Source organism: Panthera leo, chromosome D2 (assembly GCF_018350215.1).
Source record: "Panthera leo isolate Ple1 chromosome D2, P.leo_Ple1_pat1.1, whole genome shotgun sequence".
NCBI lineage: Eukaryota > Metazoa > Chordata > Mammalia > Carnivora > Felidae > Panthera > Panthera leo.
In genome coordinates this window covers 12,769,340-12,785,404 of record NC_056689.1, presented here as the reverse complement: position 1 = coordinate 12,785,404, position 16,065 = coordinate 12,769,340, and the positions used below count along the sequence as shown (strand labels likewise).

The following is a 16,065-nucleotide window of genomic DNA, read 5'->3' as shown; positions in this document are numbered from 1 at the left end:
ACCCACAAACCATGAGATCATGACCTGAGCTGAAGTCAGACACTTAACTGACTGAGCCACCCAGGCACCCCTACATTGCTGTATGATAATAGAAGAAAGTTGTCAGCAGAACAGAACCTAAGAGTTCTCATCACAAGGAGAAATTTTTTCTTCTTTCCTTTTGATTGTACCTATATAAGATGATGGATGTTAACTGATACTATGGTGGTAATCATTTCACAATAGATGTAAATGAAACCATCATGCTGTGTAACTTAAACTTACACAGTGATGTATGTCAATTATTTCTTAATAAAACTGGAAACAAACAAGAATAGTTTAATAAATCAAGTAAGCTATATGAATATGTGTGTGTGTATACATATACACACATGTATATTCTTTCAATTAGTGGCTGTGCTTTTCTTGTTTTCACTCTCTTTATGGTACACAAATGAATGAACGAATACTTGCTATGCGTCTATCAAGCCCTTTCAGTGGGATATCAGTGACTGTTCCTTTACTTAATGGGAAGGAAAAAATAGACTATGGAGGACAAGCTGCTATAAACTTAGTGAGGACTAGCAGTACATAAGGGACTGTCATAAGACCAACTTTAGAAAGATAGAGACTTCCCAGAAATCTCTTGGCTCCAATCCATCCATTTGTGGTGTTGTTGTTCTACCCAAGTTTTAACCCCAGGGACAAAGGATCGTGTACAATGTAGCTCCATCCTAAGGACAAGCTGGGATGTGGTGAACTAAGAAAAAAGTCTATGCTGCAGCATCTTTGGATTTCACAAAAAGATGTCTGTATTCCTTACGTTATTTAATCTTCATAACAAACTGCTTGAAATGCTCTTCCTGTCAATGTGTGTCTGGATAGACTAACATCTTCAGCAAGGCCCTCTCTGACCACCCGATCACTACCATATCACCCTGTTTTATTTCTTGATACTGTTCACTTCTGACACCTATTGCTTGTTTTTTCTATTGGAATATATATGAAAGCAGGGACTTTCTCTACCCTGTATTCTCAGGCATTCAGTTAATGTTTGTAATACCAAAATGTATCTGTTTTAAGTCGCATATACAAATGCCAGAATTTACTGTTGAGATCAAATAAAACGTAGTAATGCCTCTTTTAAATTGCAAGGCAATACAAAATTCCAAGGTGGTATTATTATAACCATTTTTCTAAGTAATAATCTGACTTGCAAATCTGACCACAAGTACTTCAGTGATATTTTACCATCATCTCGGGTTTCACTGTCCTCAGGGTTGCTTTCACTGTCTGCTTCATAACCTTCTTCTTCAGCCAAAAGTTTAAGACAACACTGAGAATCCTCAGCTTCTTCCGAAAAATCACCAGGTTGGGATGACAATCCTTCTTCAGACTGATGACTCTATAAGATTGGTGCAGTTAGAAGGCAAAAGTAGTAATATTTGCTCATTTTTAATAATAGAATATTTATTACTCAAAAGTGATTTTGAGGATAGCTTCACTGTTTTCTTTATGAAAAAAAAAAACTCAGGAATCAATATTAAGCACTATAAATTATGAATTTCATGCAGCAAGATTTTCCAGAATCTCTGGACTTTATTTAACACCTCCAAAATGGGGTCTGTAACAGAGTAAGCTATGGGTCATTTCAGTTTTACTGAAAAAGAAGTCTGTGAAATTTCACACTAGTTGTACAATAGCAAATGACCAAAAACCACAATGAGGTGGAATTATACTTCTTACAACTTTATGCTAGTAAATAAATACCATTTTTCCACATTTATTCATGGAAAAAGATTTTTCCATAGGATTTTTATAAATGAAATGTTTCATAAAATAGATAACCAGAGTAGACAGGAAAATTGTTCAAAGGCATTAATTTTAAGATTTCAGAATGAGACTATCTACATGTATTCTTGATTCTCAGAAATCAAGAATCCAGCATTAACTTCCTGTGTAGTATAGTGCAACCTGAAATCTTGCTTTTCTCATAAAAATGCTACTAAGATATTCACTTTAGAAAACATCTTCACTTACAGAATCTCATAGTGCTTTATCACTGCAACATTAATAGAAGGTAGATTAAAGGAGGTATTGTAACATTTTCCAGTTAACCAACTGATCCAGGAGCATGATGAAGGCATTAGTAGCTACTTCAGTAAGTTTTTAAAGTTCTGACAAACAGCAACGTAAAATATTACGGCAGAAGATTATAAAATGTCATATACATGACTAGACTGAGAAATTAAGAGAGCAGTTACATAAAGGACAGGTGCCAATTAATTGAAGGTAAAAGAAACAGGAAAGGAGAGGGAAGTAAACTAAATATGCATCACGGTTTCAGGAAAAATATTAAAATAGTTCTTTTAGAAAAAAAATGCCAACATGAATGACTGAAAAACTGTGCTAATTTCTTTGCAAGTACTAGTCATTTTTATGTTGAGTGATTTAAAATGAAAGTGAATAGAGAGTTCTGGAAATATTAACTGTACCAATATAGGATCAGAAAAGAGAGCTGAGTCATCACCATGCCTGAATGATCATTTAATAAACTATCGGTTATACGCGAGACTTAGCAAATCAAATAATACATTTCTGTCTCACTGAGAGCAATTTGTCAGTAAACTGCCAGATTAGATGAAAACAAGCACGTCACATTGCTCTCCTGCTTTTCATGAAACGGGGCACTGAGTGAATACTGTCCATCCCACGTGATGGAGATATGACTCACAGAAGGAGATATGACCAGATCCTGGCCCGTGTTCTAACCACATTCATCAGTGGCTGGTCCCATCCCATGCCCGTCTGCCTCTGCTAGTCATACCTAAAAAACACAACTGAATGTTATCCATACCTTCTCAGTCATAGCATCATGGTGGTCAAAATCTACTGAGTGATTCCCCAGTGCGACTCGAAGCAGGGCATCAAATAAAGGCTTTGCTAATTCTGTTTCAATCACCTTTGACTGGGAGAGATGGTCCCTCATTTCAAACAGTATGTTTTCCACAGACAAATTCTAAGGTAAAATAAAGGATACTGAGAATATTAATAACGTGCTTACAAAATTAAACAATGACAAAATAAATATTTACTTAAGATGTACAAAGTTATTAGTACATTTATTTGCAGCAGATATGAAAGTATACTGACTATAAATATCCAGCCCTTATACAAATATCCTGTTATAATTAATAACACTTATTTATCAAATGTTTTACTCATCTTATTTCATTCTGAATTTCAATGTATCATAAATTGACTATATCACATACAAAAAAAAATAGTTGAAACTTCAGAGTTTTGATTAACCACCTCTACATTTTACAAATGCCTTATTCTCAGAGATTCCATAACAGTCAAAGAAGCACTTATATTCTAACCCCTCCCTCTCTCTCCCTTCTTTACTCCCTCCCTTCTGTCTTTGAAGGAAACTCTTGCTGCTTATCTATGTACCTATATTAGGCAATGAAGCCATAAAGATGGATACGAAACTGACGTCTCCCTTAAGGAATTGCCTCCGTCCAGCGAAAGAAACAGATACACATTGGCAAGATATCATCATGACCATACTAGAGCTATAAACAAAGTTCTCTGAGAGACAAAAAGAGAGAAGCTGCCTGAGAGACCTGTCAAAAGTGTCCCAGGGGACACCCAGGGGAGGGCTTGTGTGAGATGGACCATAAAGAACAGAGGTAGACAGCACACATACAGAGGGAGAGAGTATACTAGGCAGAAAAACAGGCACAGAAGTACAGAAGTACTACTAAAGAGTGGCATCTTGAGAAGCTGTTGGCTAGCTCCATATGGCTGATGGCAGCATGGTGAAGGATGGCAGGAAATGAAGCCAGGCAAGGAAGTGGAAACAAGACACCGAAAGACTTTGTGTGCTATCCTAAGGAGTTTGCTCACAATGTGGAAGCATCGCAAGTTTTTAGACAGGAGGAAATAGGGAGACAGGGGCCGTAGTAGGGAGAGACTGTTGGCTGACAAGTTAGGGATGAGTTATGAACAGGCGATCTGCCATATTTGAAGTTTCCTTAGAAGCAGGGCCTGAAACTGAGGATTCCTTTTTTAGTCGAGAGGTGCTCCCAGGAGAAATCTGTAAGGTCATGAGGGAGGCAGGCTATGTTGCGGGGAAAATCCAGGCCAAGAGGTCATTTCAGAATAAATGCAGAGCCCCAGCCCAATTCCATCGGAAGCTCTGGAGGCTGAACTACACCACAAAGATTGTCCCCACTCTGCACAGCTACATCCATCCATCACTGGCTATGGGCACCCTTCCCAGGCATCTATAGAAGGAGCATCTCCATGAGCCAAGGGCAGTCCTTGGGAGATGAGTGCAGATGTGAGCCCTTGTAGCAGATGGCAGACGGGTGCATCAGCAGGGTAAAGGGGATCTGAGCAGGGCACCAGACAGCATGACACCGAGATTGCAAAGTTTGAACTTTGAAACACAAAGTCCACGATCACTCATGACATTTAATGCATATCTAATGCCTTTCAGGGTCGGTAACTTTGACATACGCGGATTTTGCATTCCAAACTAAACTATAAGCTTCCTGAGGGCAAGAACTGGGTCATGTACTCCTCTGTCCTCCCCAATACCTGGTACTGTGTTAACCATACAGGAGCTTCTCAAAACACAATCTTTGGAAAAACAAAATGACCTTTAAAACAAAGAAACTTAAAAACAAAGAACTTTAAAAAAAAAAGGAAAAAAAAAAAAAACAAAAACAGGGCACCTGGGTGGCTCAGTCGGTTAAGTGTCCGACTTTGGCTCGGGTCATGATCTCACGGTTGGTGAGTTCGGTCCCCATGTCAGGCTCTGTGCTAACAGCTTGGAGCCTGGATGAAGCCTGCTTCGGATTCTGTGTCTCCCTCTCTCTCTGTCCCTCCCCCATTCGCACTCTGTCTCTCTCGCTCAAAAATAAATAAACATTTAAAAAATCAAGAAAAAACAAAAAAAGAAAAAAAGTATTTCTATACACATACATATATATTACATAATAGCTGAACAAAGGACCAAGTTATTACCTGATTAGGTAACTCTGATTCCATCTTTTGCTGACTAGCTCTGATACTATGAAGACAAATGGCCAAAAGGGCTTCCAGAAGTCGTATGCTCTGAAGTGAGGTCTCACTTTCTTGACTCATAAATACCTTTGCTTCCTCAGGAGCAGCTTCAGTAGCTGAAACATGGCCCGTATTTTTGGAAGAGATATGCTGTGACTCTAATTTACCTAAACTGTCAGCACTCTGTTTTGGACTACCCATTCCTGATGGCATGGAGTCTCTTTTCATAGTCAAAGATGATAGATCTTCCTTCACAGTGATCTCAGATTGAGAAGTTCTATTTAAATCTTGGTTTTCATGTACATTTAGGTCTCCTTCCTTTCTTCCTTGCTCTTCTTCATGACTTCTGAACAGTTTCTGTATGATCATAAATATTAATTTATGGCACGCTTGGAAACCACCAAGCCTATAAAACTGTTTCTGGAAAACTGGACTCAACATGTAGATCCAACGACACATGGACCAAATGTCTGCCGCTTGGTGCATGTGTTTGGGAGAAGGCAAGACAAGGCTCTCAGGAGATAAACATGGCGGCATATGATGGAAAGGCTCGCTCGCTGTACTGTCATAGCCCGAAGTATCTTCGGAATCATTGGCCGACTCTCTATCAGATTCTGCTTCTTTACTTACACATAAGAATGCCACACAGAGGAACAGGTTTATCATGTTGATATGAACATCCTGATTAACAAACTTCCGTTTCCTTGGATAAGCGTCTTTGAGGCTGGCATAAAATTTGCTAAGAGTCTGAGGAGAATCTGAATAAGCTTGCTGGTTACGAAAGGAAGTACCTGCATTTAAAGATGACAATTCCTTCTGTTCGCCGTCTAGCCCATCAATACCTGGAATTGAAGAATCTTTTTGTTGTTCCCCTAGGCTGATTATCAGAGTTTCAAATGCTTTTAGGGAATGACTTCGAACATCATCTAAGTAATTTAATTCAATTATTTGACTTACTCCATTATGACTTAAAAACAAATCTCTTATTACCCTGTGAGGGAAAAAAAAATACACGAGATTTTACAAACAGAAACGTCATTTATACAGAGGCAAATATACCATTTAAATATGTCATTGTTGCACGTGGTATATACTACTCATCCAATTCATCAATTATTTTGCCAACATTCTTCATTAGATGAGGATCTCCAATTACTTTCTACTTGCTTTCACATCCTTCTTTGAACACTGCAATGACTCAAGCATCATTTAGAAAGACTGGATCACATGCATCCCAAGTTAAATGAAACAATTCAGGGAAAAATACTTTTCCCCAAATGGCAGATTCTATACAAGTTCTAAATGCCACAACCACCTCCACACTTCAGATGGACGAATGCTGCAAGCAGGCAGGCATTTGGGTGTCCATTTGTTTGTCTGCCCCATGGTCTGCCCCAAGGAACCAAACTACCGAGCTGAAGATTTTCAGCCCTGTCTCAGGTGAGATTCTCAGGACTGGATCACTGGAATCCTAGTAATAACTAATATAAATCAGCTCAGCAAAGATCCAGGGTGTCCACAAATATACCAAAGAGTTACAAAACTTTTGAATAAAGTCAGTTCTTTTTAAACAATGTCAGAATGTCAGAAATTAAAAAAAAAAAAAAGACTGTAAAGATAACGATAGGCTATATTTTATTATGTTTTTAAAATGATATATGCATTAATTTGAAAGGCCAGACTATCAGAAGCTAGCTTTATTCATAAAATTATTATTTTTTTTTTTAATTTTTTTTTCAACGTTTTTTATTTATTTTTGGGACAGAGAGAAACAGAGCATGAACGGGGGAGGGGCAGAGAGAGAGGGAGACACAGAATCGGAAACAGGCTCCAGGCTCCGAGCCATCAGCCCAGAGCCCGACGCGGGGCTCGAACTCACGGACCGCGAGATCGTGACCTGGCTGAAGTCGGACGCTCAACCGACTGCGCCACCCAGGCGCCCCCATAAAATTATTTTTTAAGTACTTGACAATCACAAAATCTAAAACACTCATTGGTAGAATTCTAAGTAATTTTATTTTTCTTCTTTTTGCTTTTCTGTATTTTCTATATTTTTCTGTATGCATTGTATACATAATAAAGGTGGCTATGGTATTTGAGAAATAACAATTCCCTTAAATCTACTGCCTTGACAAATAATTAGCATTTTAGGTATGTGCATATTTTACAAAGTTGTAAATAAGTGGGTGATATTTTTAATTTTGTATGTTTTATAAAACATTATAAGCTCTTTGTAAACATTCTTTTTAATGACTAATAAATATTCTATCAAGTAAATATAAATTAATTAATTTAACCTTGCCCCTGCTGTTGGATATCTATGTTGTGTCCATTTTTTTCCCCTCAGCGATATATTTAAACTTCACTTTTTTTCCCCCACTGAGAAATTAAAATCAATGGCTCTACGCTCTGCCCTATAACCACTCCAGTAAAATGAAATAAATAGATCAATCAATCAATCAAGGTAAAAAAAAAAAAAAAAATCTGACCTGAGATGGGAACATTCATTCTTTGTTGTTAAACTAAACTTAAATCCTAGGAAAGAATAAAAGGTCAAGACATTCAAAAGCATACAAGAAAAAAATATCTGCACCCACGCGCACATACAAACCTTGACTTAAGCAGAGCAGGCAGAGTTTTTAAGTAAATCTGAAGCACTTCCGGAGGCAAACACTGGTTATGACGGCTGCACACGTGGGCCTGAGCTGAAGTAATGCTAAGGTGTTGACAGTGACGCGCTAACTCGACGCCTCTTTGGAGCACGGGATTAAATATGCAATTATACAGCTTCCACCGAACAATTACATTGCCCTTCTGGATTAAAGTGCAAATGTGATTTGCAATCTGCACACTACGGAACCTGTCTTCTTCAAAAACAAAATTCCGATAAGCCTCTAAGGCGCCCCATCTCCACAGCAGGTCTTCGGACCCACTGCTGGGCAGGATCCCTTGAGATCTGTGAGAGGGACTGGACGGGCTTGGGGAAGGTTCAGCCTCCCATGGGCTTCCCTGCAGTGCTTCCTCTAATTTGGCTAGCTGGTCAGGGTCAACGGTACAAATGTTGCAAGCTGCTTTCTTCATCTTCTGTGGGACCTCGGCTCCTCCTAACTGATCCAGAATAAGTTTGTTAAGGACATTCAGTATGTGCGGCTGGAAATTTTTCAGCGCCGGTGATTTGAACGCATGGAGCAAAGGAACGATTACGGATTTGGGGTCCATGCAGCAGCATATTCCGACGTTGTGCACACCAGACAGAACCTGGACGCAGGTGCTGCTCAGGGAAGCCTGCTGCAGCAAGCGCAGGCACTGGTGGGCGCACACCGCGATACAACAGCACCGCTCGGGATAATAAACGTCTCCGTCTGCGGTCTCCTCAAATGGGTTTTTGGAAACCTGGTTTTTAAAAGCCGACACCAGGAGACCTGAGAGATCCCTGTGGTGGTGCATGAAGTGCGAGTATTCGCACCGTCTGTGCCTTTTTCTTGTGCACATTGAGTGATGGAGTTGGTCCGATTTCACTTTCTTGACAGTGCTCATTATTTTCATCACGCTGCTTATCAGGGCCTTCAAATGCTCTGCGGCCTCCGTAGGAGCTCCCTCTCTTAAAACCAGCCATTCCATTTGAAGAACTGTGGTTTCAAATAAGTTGAATCCATGGTGCTGGATGAATTCTTGAACCAAATCCATGGCTTGACTGAAGAAGAAGGGGTTAGAAGCTGCGTTTTGAAGACAACAGATCAGGATCTGCAGAACTCCTTCCAGAAGCTCAGGTAAGAGGAGGGCCCTGTGACGGTACTTTGAAAACACAAAGCCTTCTCGAACCTCCTGTAGTGTTCTCTTTCGTCTTGGTGCAAAAGGGTCAGGCTGCTTTTCTAGGCAAGTTCTAATTTTTAAAGCTGCTCTAAGCAATTCGGTTAAGTTTTTTCTAAGATTTTCTGGCATCACCTCTGCAGCACTAATATCCACTGACATAAGATGCAACACTGTTCGGAAAAGCATCCGTTGAACCAAAGCCACCGGTTCCTCAGTCCAGCCTGCAGAAACCATCTGACTCTCCAAATTGTCCCTTAGATTACAGCAGTCCCCAAAGCCCGCTAGGAATTCAGTCAGCGTGGGCACTACAGTGGCCGCTAGAGCAGAATTATGATTCAAGGTAATGTCAAACTTACAAACTTTCTCTAATAAAGATAACAAAACATGACATAAGTCAAATGGGGAATTGTTCATGTGACTGAGAATCGACAAGGCAGCTGGCTCACTCAAAATGTCGGTGTCTGACTCCTGTCTTGGAAGGATCTCCTTGGAATTTTCCAAAGCCATGGTGTCAGGAGGAGTCCGTTCTTTGGTTGCTAAGTGGTCAAGTTTAGCTGTAAGGTGGTCTTCTTTAGGAGACTGTGTTGCAAAATGCTGTAGCAGACGGGGCCTTCTGTGCTTATTCATTGCCACGCTCTTGTCATCTGAATTGGCTTCTGAATCTGAGGTGGAGAGCTGTGTCTTTCTTGCATCTCTTACAGAATAGCGGTGGGTGGTTTTACGCTGTCGTCTGCTTTTTCGAAAAACATTTACTTTTGCAGAAACCTGACCGGATGGGGCACTTCCTTCTAAATATAATTTTTCCTGAGTAGATCTTTGTGAACTTGAGTTCTTTTCTTTGGCCAGGATTATATCAGCTGAGAACGGCAGATTAAAATCTAATAAAATGAAGAAAGAAAATTTAGAATACCTTAATATGTTTTCAAACTCAATTTGTGTAGGTGATTATTCTCTTATCTATCTTCCACTTTAGGAGCTTTTCCTCCGTTAATTTTTACTGGGGCTGATTTCCCTTAGCGATGTGTTATGTCTCCAGATCACTTTCCCCCCATAATTATTTTTCTCATGCTCAGTCCCAGGTAGCACTGGTTCAGGGGATACAAACTGATTTGGAACACAACAAAGGAGAACAAAATTAGGGAAGAAAATCTAATTTAAAAACCATACTTTACACTCTGACATCAACAGACGAGACTCTAGATTATCTAGGATTTGGCACTACTCTTCATACTATATTACAAATCTCCTTCAACAGTCCCATTAATTAAGAAACAAAGGCATATTATATTCTCAAAAACAGTACTTAGTCTATATTATTGATATAACTTAAGAACTTTAAGATTTCCCGAAATTATTTTAAAAGCATATAATAGATTATTCACAAAGATTGAGGTTAAAAGAGTTCTTCAAAATATTACTGAATGTGCCTCACAGTGAGCTAGGAACAGGCATCCCCGTTTTGTCGTCAGTGCCTCGAACTGAGGGCCCCAGCACATGGCCCACGCACAATACCTCCCTCTGGGGGAAATGCATAAATCTTCCTTACTAATTAAAAAGTTCAGAAAATCGGTCTTTCCCTTTGCACTGCTATGTAGAAAGATCTATGTGAAAAATATAGTTGCAATTTAGAACAAATAAATAACAATCTCTCAATAAAAGATATCGGCCTTAATTAAGAGAGGAAGGGGAGAGATTAAAAGGAGTTGGACAAATTCTACCGATGCAAAAGACGCAGGCAAGGAAGACAGCTTTCCCAAAAGAATACCAGATATCTTAAGTGCCAGACAGTTTGTGAATTCTACAAAATCAGAAGTAAGAGCAGAGAGTTAGTGAATCATCCAATAAGCAGGATGGCAATCTTACAAGACCTTAATCCCCTGAAGAGAGCTTCATATCAGAAATTAAAATGCATATGTGGCATTAAAATCCAATATATAAAGATTTATCTTTATCCTGAGAGATCACTAAACATTTCACAATTCACATATCCCACGTATCACATAATGGTCAAGAGGAAAACTGTAATTCCTCTACTGAAACATTTAAACGAAGTTTCATACACTTAATATGATATATGTGTGTGTGTAAGTTTTTTCAAAATCAGAAACTAACAACAGATATTGACCTTAGTGAAAGAATTCTACCCAGCCTTGAAACAAAGTATTCCTTCCAATTAACCCTCTCAAAGAAATGTTAAAACAAAACAAAACAAAACCCTAAACTAAACAGCAAAAGTCACTGGTAGAGCACTGGTCATAGAAAGCAGTCTTTAAAATAAGCGAAGGAAATTTCATTTCTTTTTTTGAACATTTCACTATCCATTTCTCAGACAGGGTGGCATACCTACATTTACTCCTTCTGCTAAGTGATCTCCTTCCTCATATGTTTTCTAATCGTCATTAGAGTAACCCCCTAAGAAGCACCATGGTTTTTGTATGAGCAGAAATAAAAATGTGTTTGCGTAAAGAACTTCTCATGTCAAGTCTCACACTAATAGACACTGTTCTGAATTTGAACTGTATCAACTGTCAAGGCAGAAGGAGCTTTTCAACGGAACTTTTTTTCCCCAGTGGAATTTTGGTAACGCAAGTGATATGATAAAAGAAACATACCTGCTGCCTTCTCTTCTTGAACAGGTATCTTCCATACCAGTGGAAGGAGTGACAGGAGTAGAGTGAGGAGTTCTTCTCTACACGTCAATGCCTGTGTTAGAAACAAAACAATCCTTCATGTTCTGAGGTCACGAGACACGTAATTCCCAGCGCTTTGTCTTAAATTGAACCAAAAGTTCCTTTTTTCTTAAAAGGTTGCATTTGAGAAGCGAAGAATCAAATTAACTGATCTCAAATCCAATTAAAGTTGTGATACTTTTCAATTTATAAACCTTTCCAATGACAGAAGAATGTAGGAGTATTGGACGGTATTTAGCACACTCTTGTTGATTTTTCCCCAAATAGCTGTTATTACCACCATGCACATTGCAAGAATTCCTCATCTATGAAAAAAAAATGTGCTAGGTGAAAATGAAAAGTTCAGCCCTATTAATTAGCAAACCAATAATATGAAGCTACTAAACAAAAAGTCTTCATGCGGTTAAATGTAAAACTCAGAGAACACAATTTTAAAAGGAGAAACTGACATGATTAATGAAGAACATCTATGAAGAAAGACTTATTAGTGAAGGTAATCTAATGAATATGTATCAACTGCACACTATGTCCACAGCACTGACTGTCTTACCCTTTCTGGAGGATATGGTCCAAGCCCTGGAGAAGGTCCCTTCATTTGGTCCATAAAATACATACACACAAACAGTTAAAGAACAATAGAAGGCATGTGGTATAAGTACCTGGGTGTGGTACAGATACTCGGTGTCGGAGATCAGAAAAAGGAGCGGTCATTGCCAGTCAGAAGTATGGAAGTGGGACTGGAAGCAGAGAGCCAGTCTGGACACTGACGTCATGGGCAGTAAAGGAATTGACAAATGAAGTTCAGATTCCTCACTTTAGTCAATGGGCAGGGAGTCACAGTAATATAATCGGATTTGCTTCTTAGAAAGACCACTCTAGCCACTGTATAGAGGACAGAATTGGGGCGGGAGGGAGAGGGATTGATTGATCAGTGTTTAGAAGTAAGGAAAACAATAATCTGGATAAGAGATACTGATAAACAGAAGTGCTAACAGTAAATCTGAAAAGGAGACAGAATCGAGAAATTGCAAAGAAGAACTGAAATAACTTACAGTTGATTATCTATGAGGTGGAAGGGGGGAGAAAAGAAAAATCTGAAAGAACTTGGAGAATTCTGGTTTGGGCAGCAAAGTGACTGGATAGATAGATCTGGAGCTTAAGAAAAAGACGCGAAGTACACAACTCCCAAGTCTTTTGGGAGTCCCTGCAGCAGAAGTCAAGGGCACAGGAGATTTCCTAAGGAGAGCATGAAGAATGACAAGAGTGGACGGATGGCTTTGGAACGCTCACCATTTCAAGAATGAAGAAGGTGCGGGAGAGAAAGATGTCTGGAAAGGAGACTGAGAAGTAGCGCCCCCAAAGAAATGTAGAACAAGAGAAATCAAGGGAAGAGAGCAGTTCAGGAGAGAAGAGAGGAAACCAGGTCAAGAGCTGTTGTTCTTTAGTTGTATAAAATGATGGCAGAAAAGCATTTATCAAGTAGAGGGTCACCAGGGACCTCAGCAAAGGCGGCATTAATGCAGTGATAAGGGTGCAAGTTAGATGCCACAGGCTGAGAGTTGAAAGGAATGAGAAGAGCAGAGGCGCAGCATTCAGACTGTTCCTTCTAGTGCCCTGGTTATGGAAAGGCTCAGAAATACTTCAAAGGGAAAATCCGAATTTCTTTTCAGGCTTAGAAGACCCTTCGCGACATGATTCCTACTGACTTGTCCAGTGTCAGCTCCTGCCACCACACCTGACCCAACCCCACATGTCCAGCTACGAAGGGTTTCCTGAACACTACTGGTCTGACCTCCCCAATACGCCTGCCTCACACGCATTGCTTTTTTTGCAGTTGTCCACTACCGTCCTCCCATCGGCCAAACGCTAACTCATTCTTCAGGCAGGTCTTTAGTCCCTCTGTGGAAAGCCTTCTCTAATCCCCTCCTCAGGAAAGCTACATTTCAGGTTCCTGATTTACTTCTCATACAGCAGTCAACTTGCTGAACTGTTCCTGTCTAAATGTCTCTATTATTCAATCAGGAAATATTTACTGAGCCCCTACCATGGGCCAGACGCTTTGGATGGAGTGGTGAACAAAGAAGACAATATTCAGTTTCTCACAAAGCTGATGCTCGGGCAGAGGAGATGGAAAATAATGGGCACAAATAAGAAAACTCCAGACAGAACGCAGTGCTATGAAGAAAATTAACAGGACAGGGATTATAGAGTGACGGGCCACTTGAGTAGATACTTAAATGAACAGAAGAAGGAATCCACGCAAAAATTTGGAGGAAAAGGGCTCTTGGAAGTATACGAAGGGCAGGGAATGAGCTCGGCTATTTCACAGCACAGCAAGCGGGCCAGTATGGCTGGAGGGCACAGGTTGGCAAGGTGGCCAGTGCCAGATCCAAGGTGGCCTGTGGGCCATGTGAAGGAGTTTGGAGTTATCTATGTGTAATACGGTCTTTAAAAAAATGTAAACCAATTTGGGGCACATCGTTCCTGTAGAGTCCTCCTAATCGGAGTCTTTCTCTTTAGCAGATGAACTAGTCACATTCTAATAGAGCTTGCAGAAACCTTAGGAGTGTGTGAAGTGCCACAGCCCTTGCTCCAGGACAGGACAGGACAGGACACTGGCAAATCCTCATCGCTACGTGAACAGGCATTCCTGCCTCCCGACCTCGGTATGACACATTGTCTGGAACTTCTGTCACTCCCTCCCACTTAGCTAAGGGGTCCCTCACTACCTTCAAGGCCCAGCCCCAGCTAAACCTCTTTTGTGATGCTTTTTGTTCCGCACCAACCCAAGTTTACTGTTCCCCCTCTGGACTGCATGCCTGTATCCCCATTTCACCAAGTGGATTAGTTCTTGGAAACCATGGGCCCTTCAAAAGAATGGGGTTGCGGCAAGTGCAGGTTTTTGGTTTTTGCCATCTCTGCTGGAAGTGCATTCTGAGGAGAACACCCCTCGCCTCTCCGTGGCCCAATAGAACAGTGACTGAACAATTCTTGACTTCATTCAATCACAATAATTTCTAACACAATTCATCACTGGGGAAGCTCTTGGTAATCCTCTGGACCTCTTACTTTCCTAGGTATTGCATATTTCCAGATTTACTTATCCTTTCGAATTCCAAAGAAACCACACATCTAATTCCGTCCTTTTGCAAGCCATAAAATCGTTTTCTCTTATTTTGCAGGCATCCTGGCAAACTAGGGCAAACCAAGCTCTGGTTTTCTCTCCCAAGGTCCTAATTAGTCACAGTGTCCAGAAGAATGGGGTGTTGCCTCACGTCTACCAAGTGGAGAGTTCTCAACATGGCCTATTAGGCAATTTAGGCAATACATGCTATAAACAGATCCATCGCCTGGCTATTCCTGGACTGTCCGATCTATAGAAATCACACCCCTTCTCATTTAATACTTACATTTTTATGTTCCTCCTTCTGCAGGGAAAATGACTGCAACATGTCTTTTTAAAGTTTATACCAATAATAAACAGGAAAAGCACTCTCATGCGGGTGGTACATTTTTAGTTCAATTCAAGAAATATATTTTAAGTGCCTACCAGGTGTCAGGCTGTTCCTTTTACGATTCAAGTGTTTAGACTGGAATATTAATTGCCTACCCTAGTCGTCTAGAAGTAATGGTGGCAGGATGGGAGAGAAAGGGCAAATGAGCCAGGGGAAGGGCTGAGATGGAGAGCCAGACGGATGTCCAGCAAGTCGCAAAGGCAGGTGGGTACCAGATCATGGGGTTCGAGGACCCCAGGATGACAGGCTAAGCTTAGAGCTTGGATTGCATTCAGAACGTGACGGAAGACTACCGGAGTCATTTTAATTGGTATTAATGGTATTACTTTAAATCGGCACTTTGACATGCTAATTAAATTGAATATTCCAGACATAAGCAGAAATATATGTTAAGTCCTTTATTCCTTCTGCCAGAGTGTTATAATTATTTCTAATATATATGTGTACACATACATATATAAGAACATGACTCTATTAGTACTGTAAACAGCATCTTTTTTCTTTTATCTTCTAGCTGTAGAGCTATAGCTAAAGGAAACAGTGATCTTCCGGAGTTTTCTGTACGTATTGCTTTTAAGAATGGCATTTTTGTTACTCCATCTTTCTCACATTGAGTTGTCATTACTTTCATATTCCACTTCACCATTGCATGTTTTTTAATTTTTTTTTTTACATTTATTTATTTTTGAGAGACAGAGAGAGACAGAGCACAAGTGGGGGAGGGGCAGAGAGAGAGGGAGACACAGAATCCGAAGCAGGCTCCAGGCTCCGAGCTGTCAGCACAGAGCCCAGAGCGGGGCTCAAACCCACAAACCGTGAGATCATGACCTGAGCCGAAGTTGGACGCTTAACCGACTGAGCCACCCAGGCGCCCCAGTATTGCATGTTTTTAAAACATGATATCAAACAGAAATAACCATAAAGAACTATTCTTCTACTGATTCTATTGTGGAGCTTTTTCCTAAAAATATTACTGGTTTTTCTACCCTTTG

At 40.3% G+C, this 16,065-nt stretch overlaps 1 protein-coding gene across 7 annotated transcripts in view; it reads right to left on the bottom strand.

The window, feature by feature from the left end:
• LYST (lysosomal trafficking regulator) overlaps nt 1-16,065 on the bottom strand; it is a 242,995-nt gene that overhangs the window by 126,584 nt on the left and 100,346 nt on the right. For all 7 annotated transcript variants that reach the window (XM_042909178.1, XM_042909177.1, XM_042909181.1 and 4 more), the window contains 5 exons: nt 11,481-11,571; nt 7,667-9,746; nt 5,017-6,046; nt 2,837-2,998; nt 1,231-1,384 (listed from right to left, as the gene is read on the bottom strand). In XM_042909178.1, coding sequence (XP_042765112.1) covers nt 1,231-1,384; nt 2,837-2,998; nt 5,017-6,046; nt 7,667-9,746; nt 11,481-11,571 — 3,517 coding nt within the window. The remainder of the gene's footprint in view (nt 1-1,230; nt 1,385-2,836; nt 2,999-5,016; nt 6,047-7,666; nt 9,747-11,480; nt 11,572-16,065) is intronic.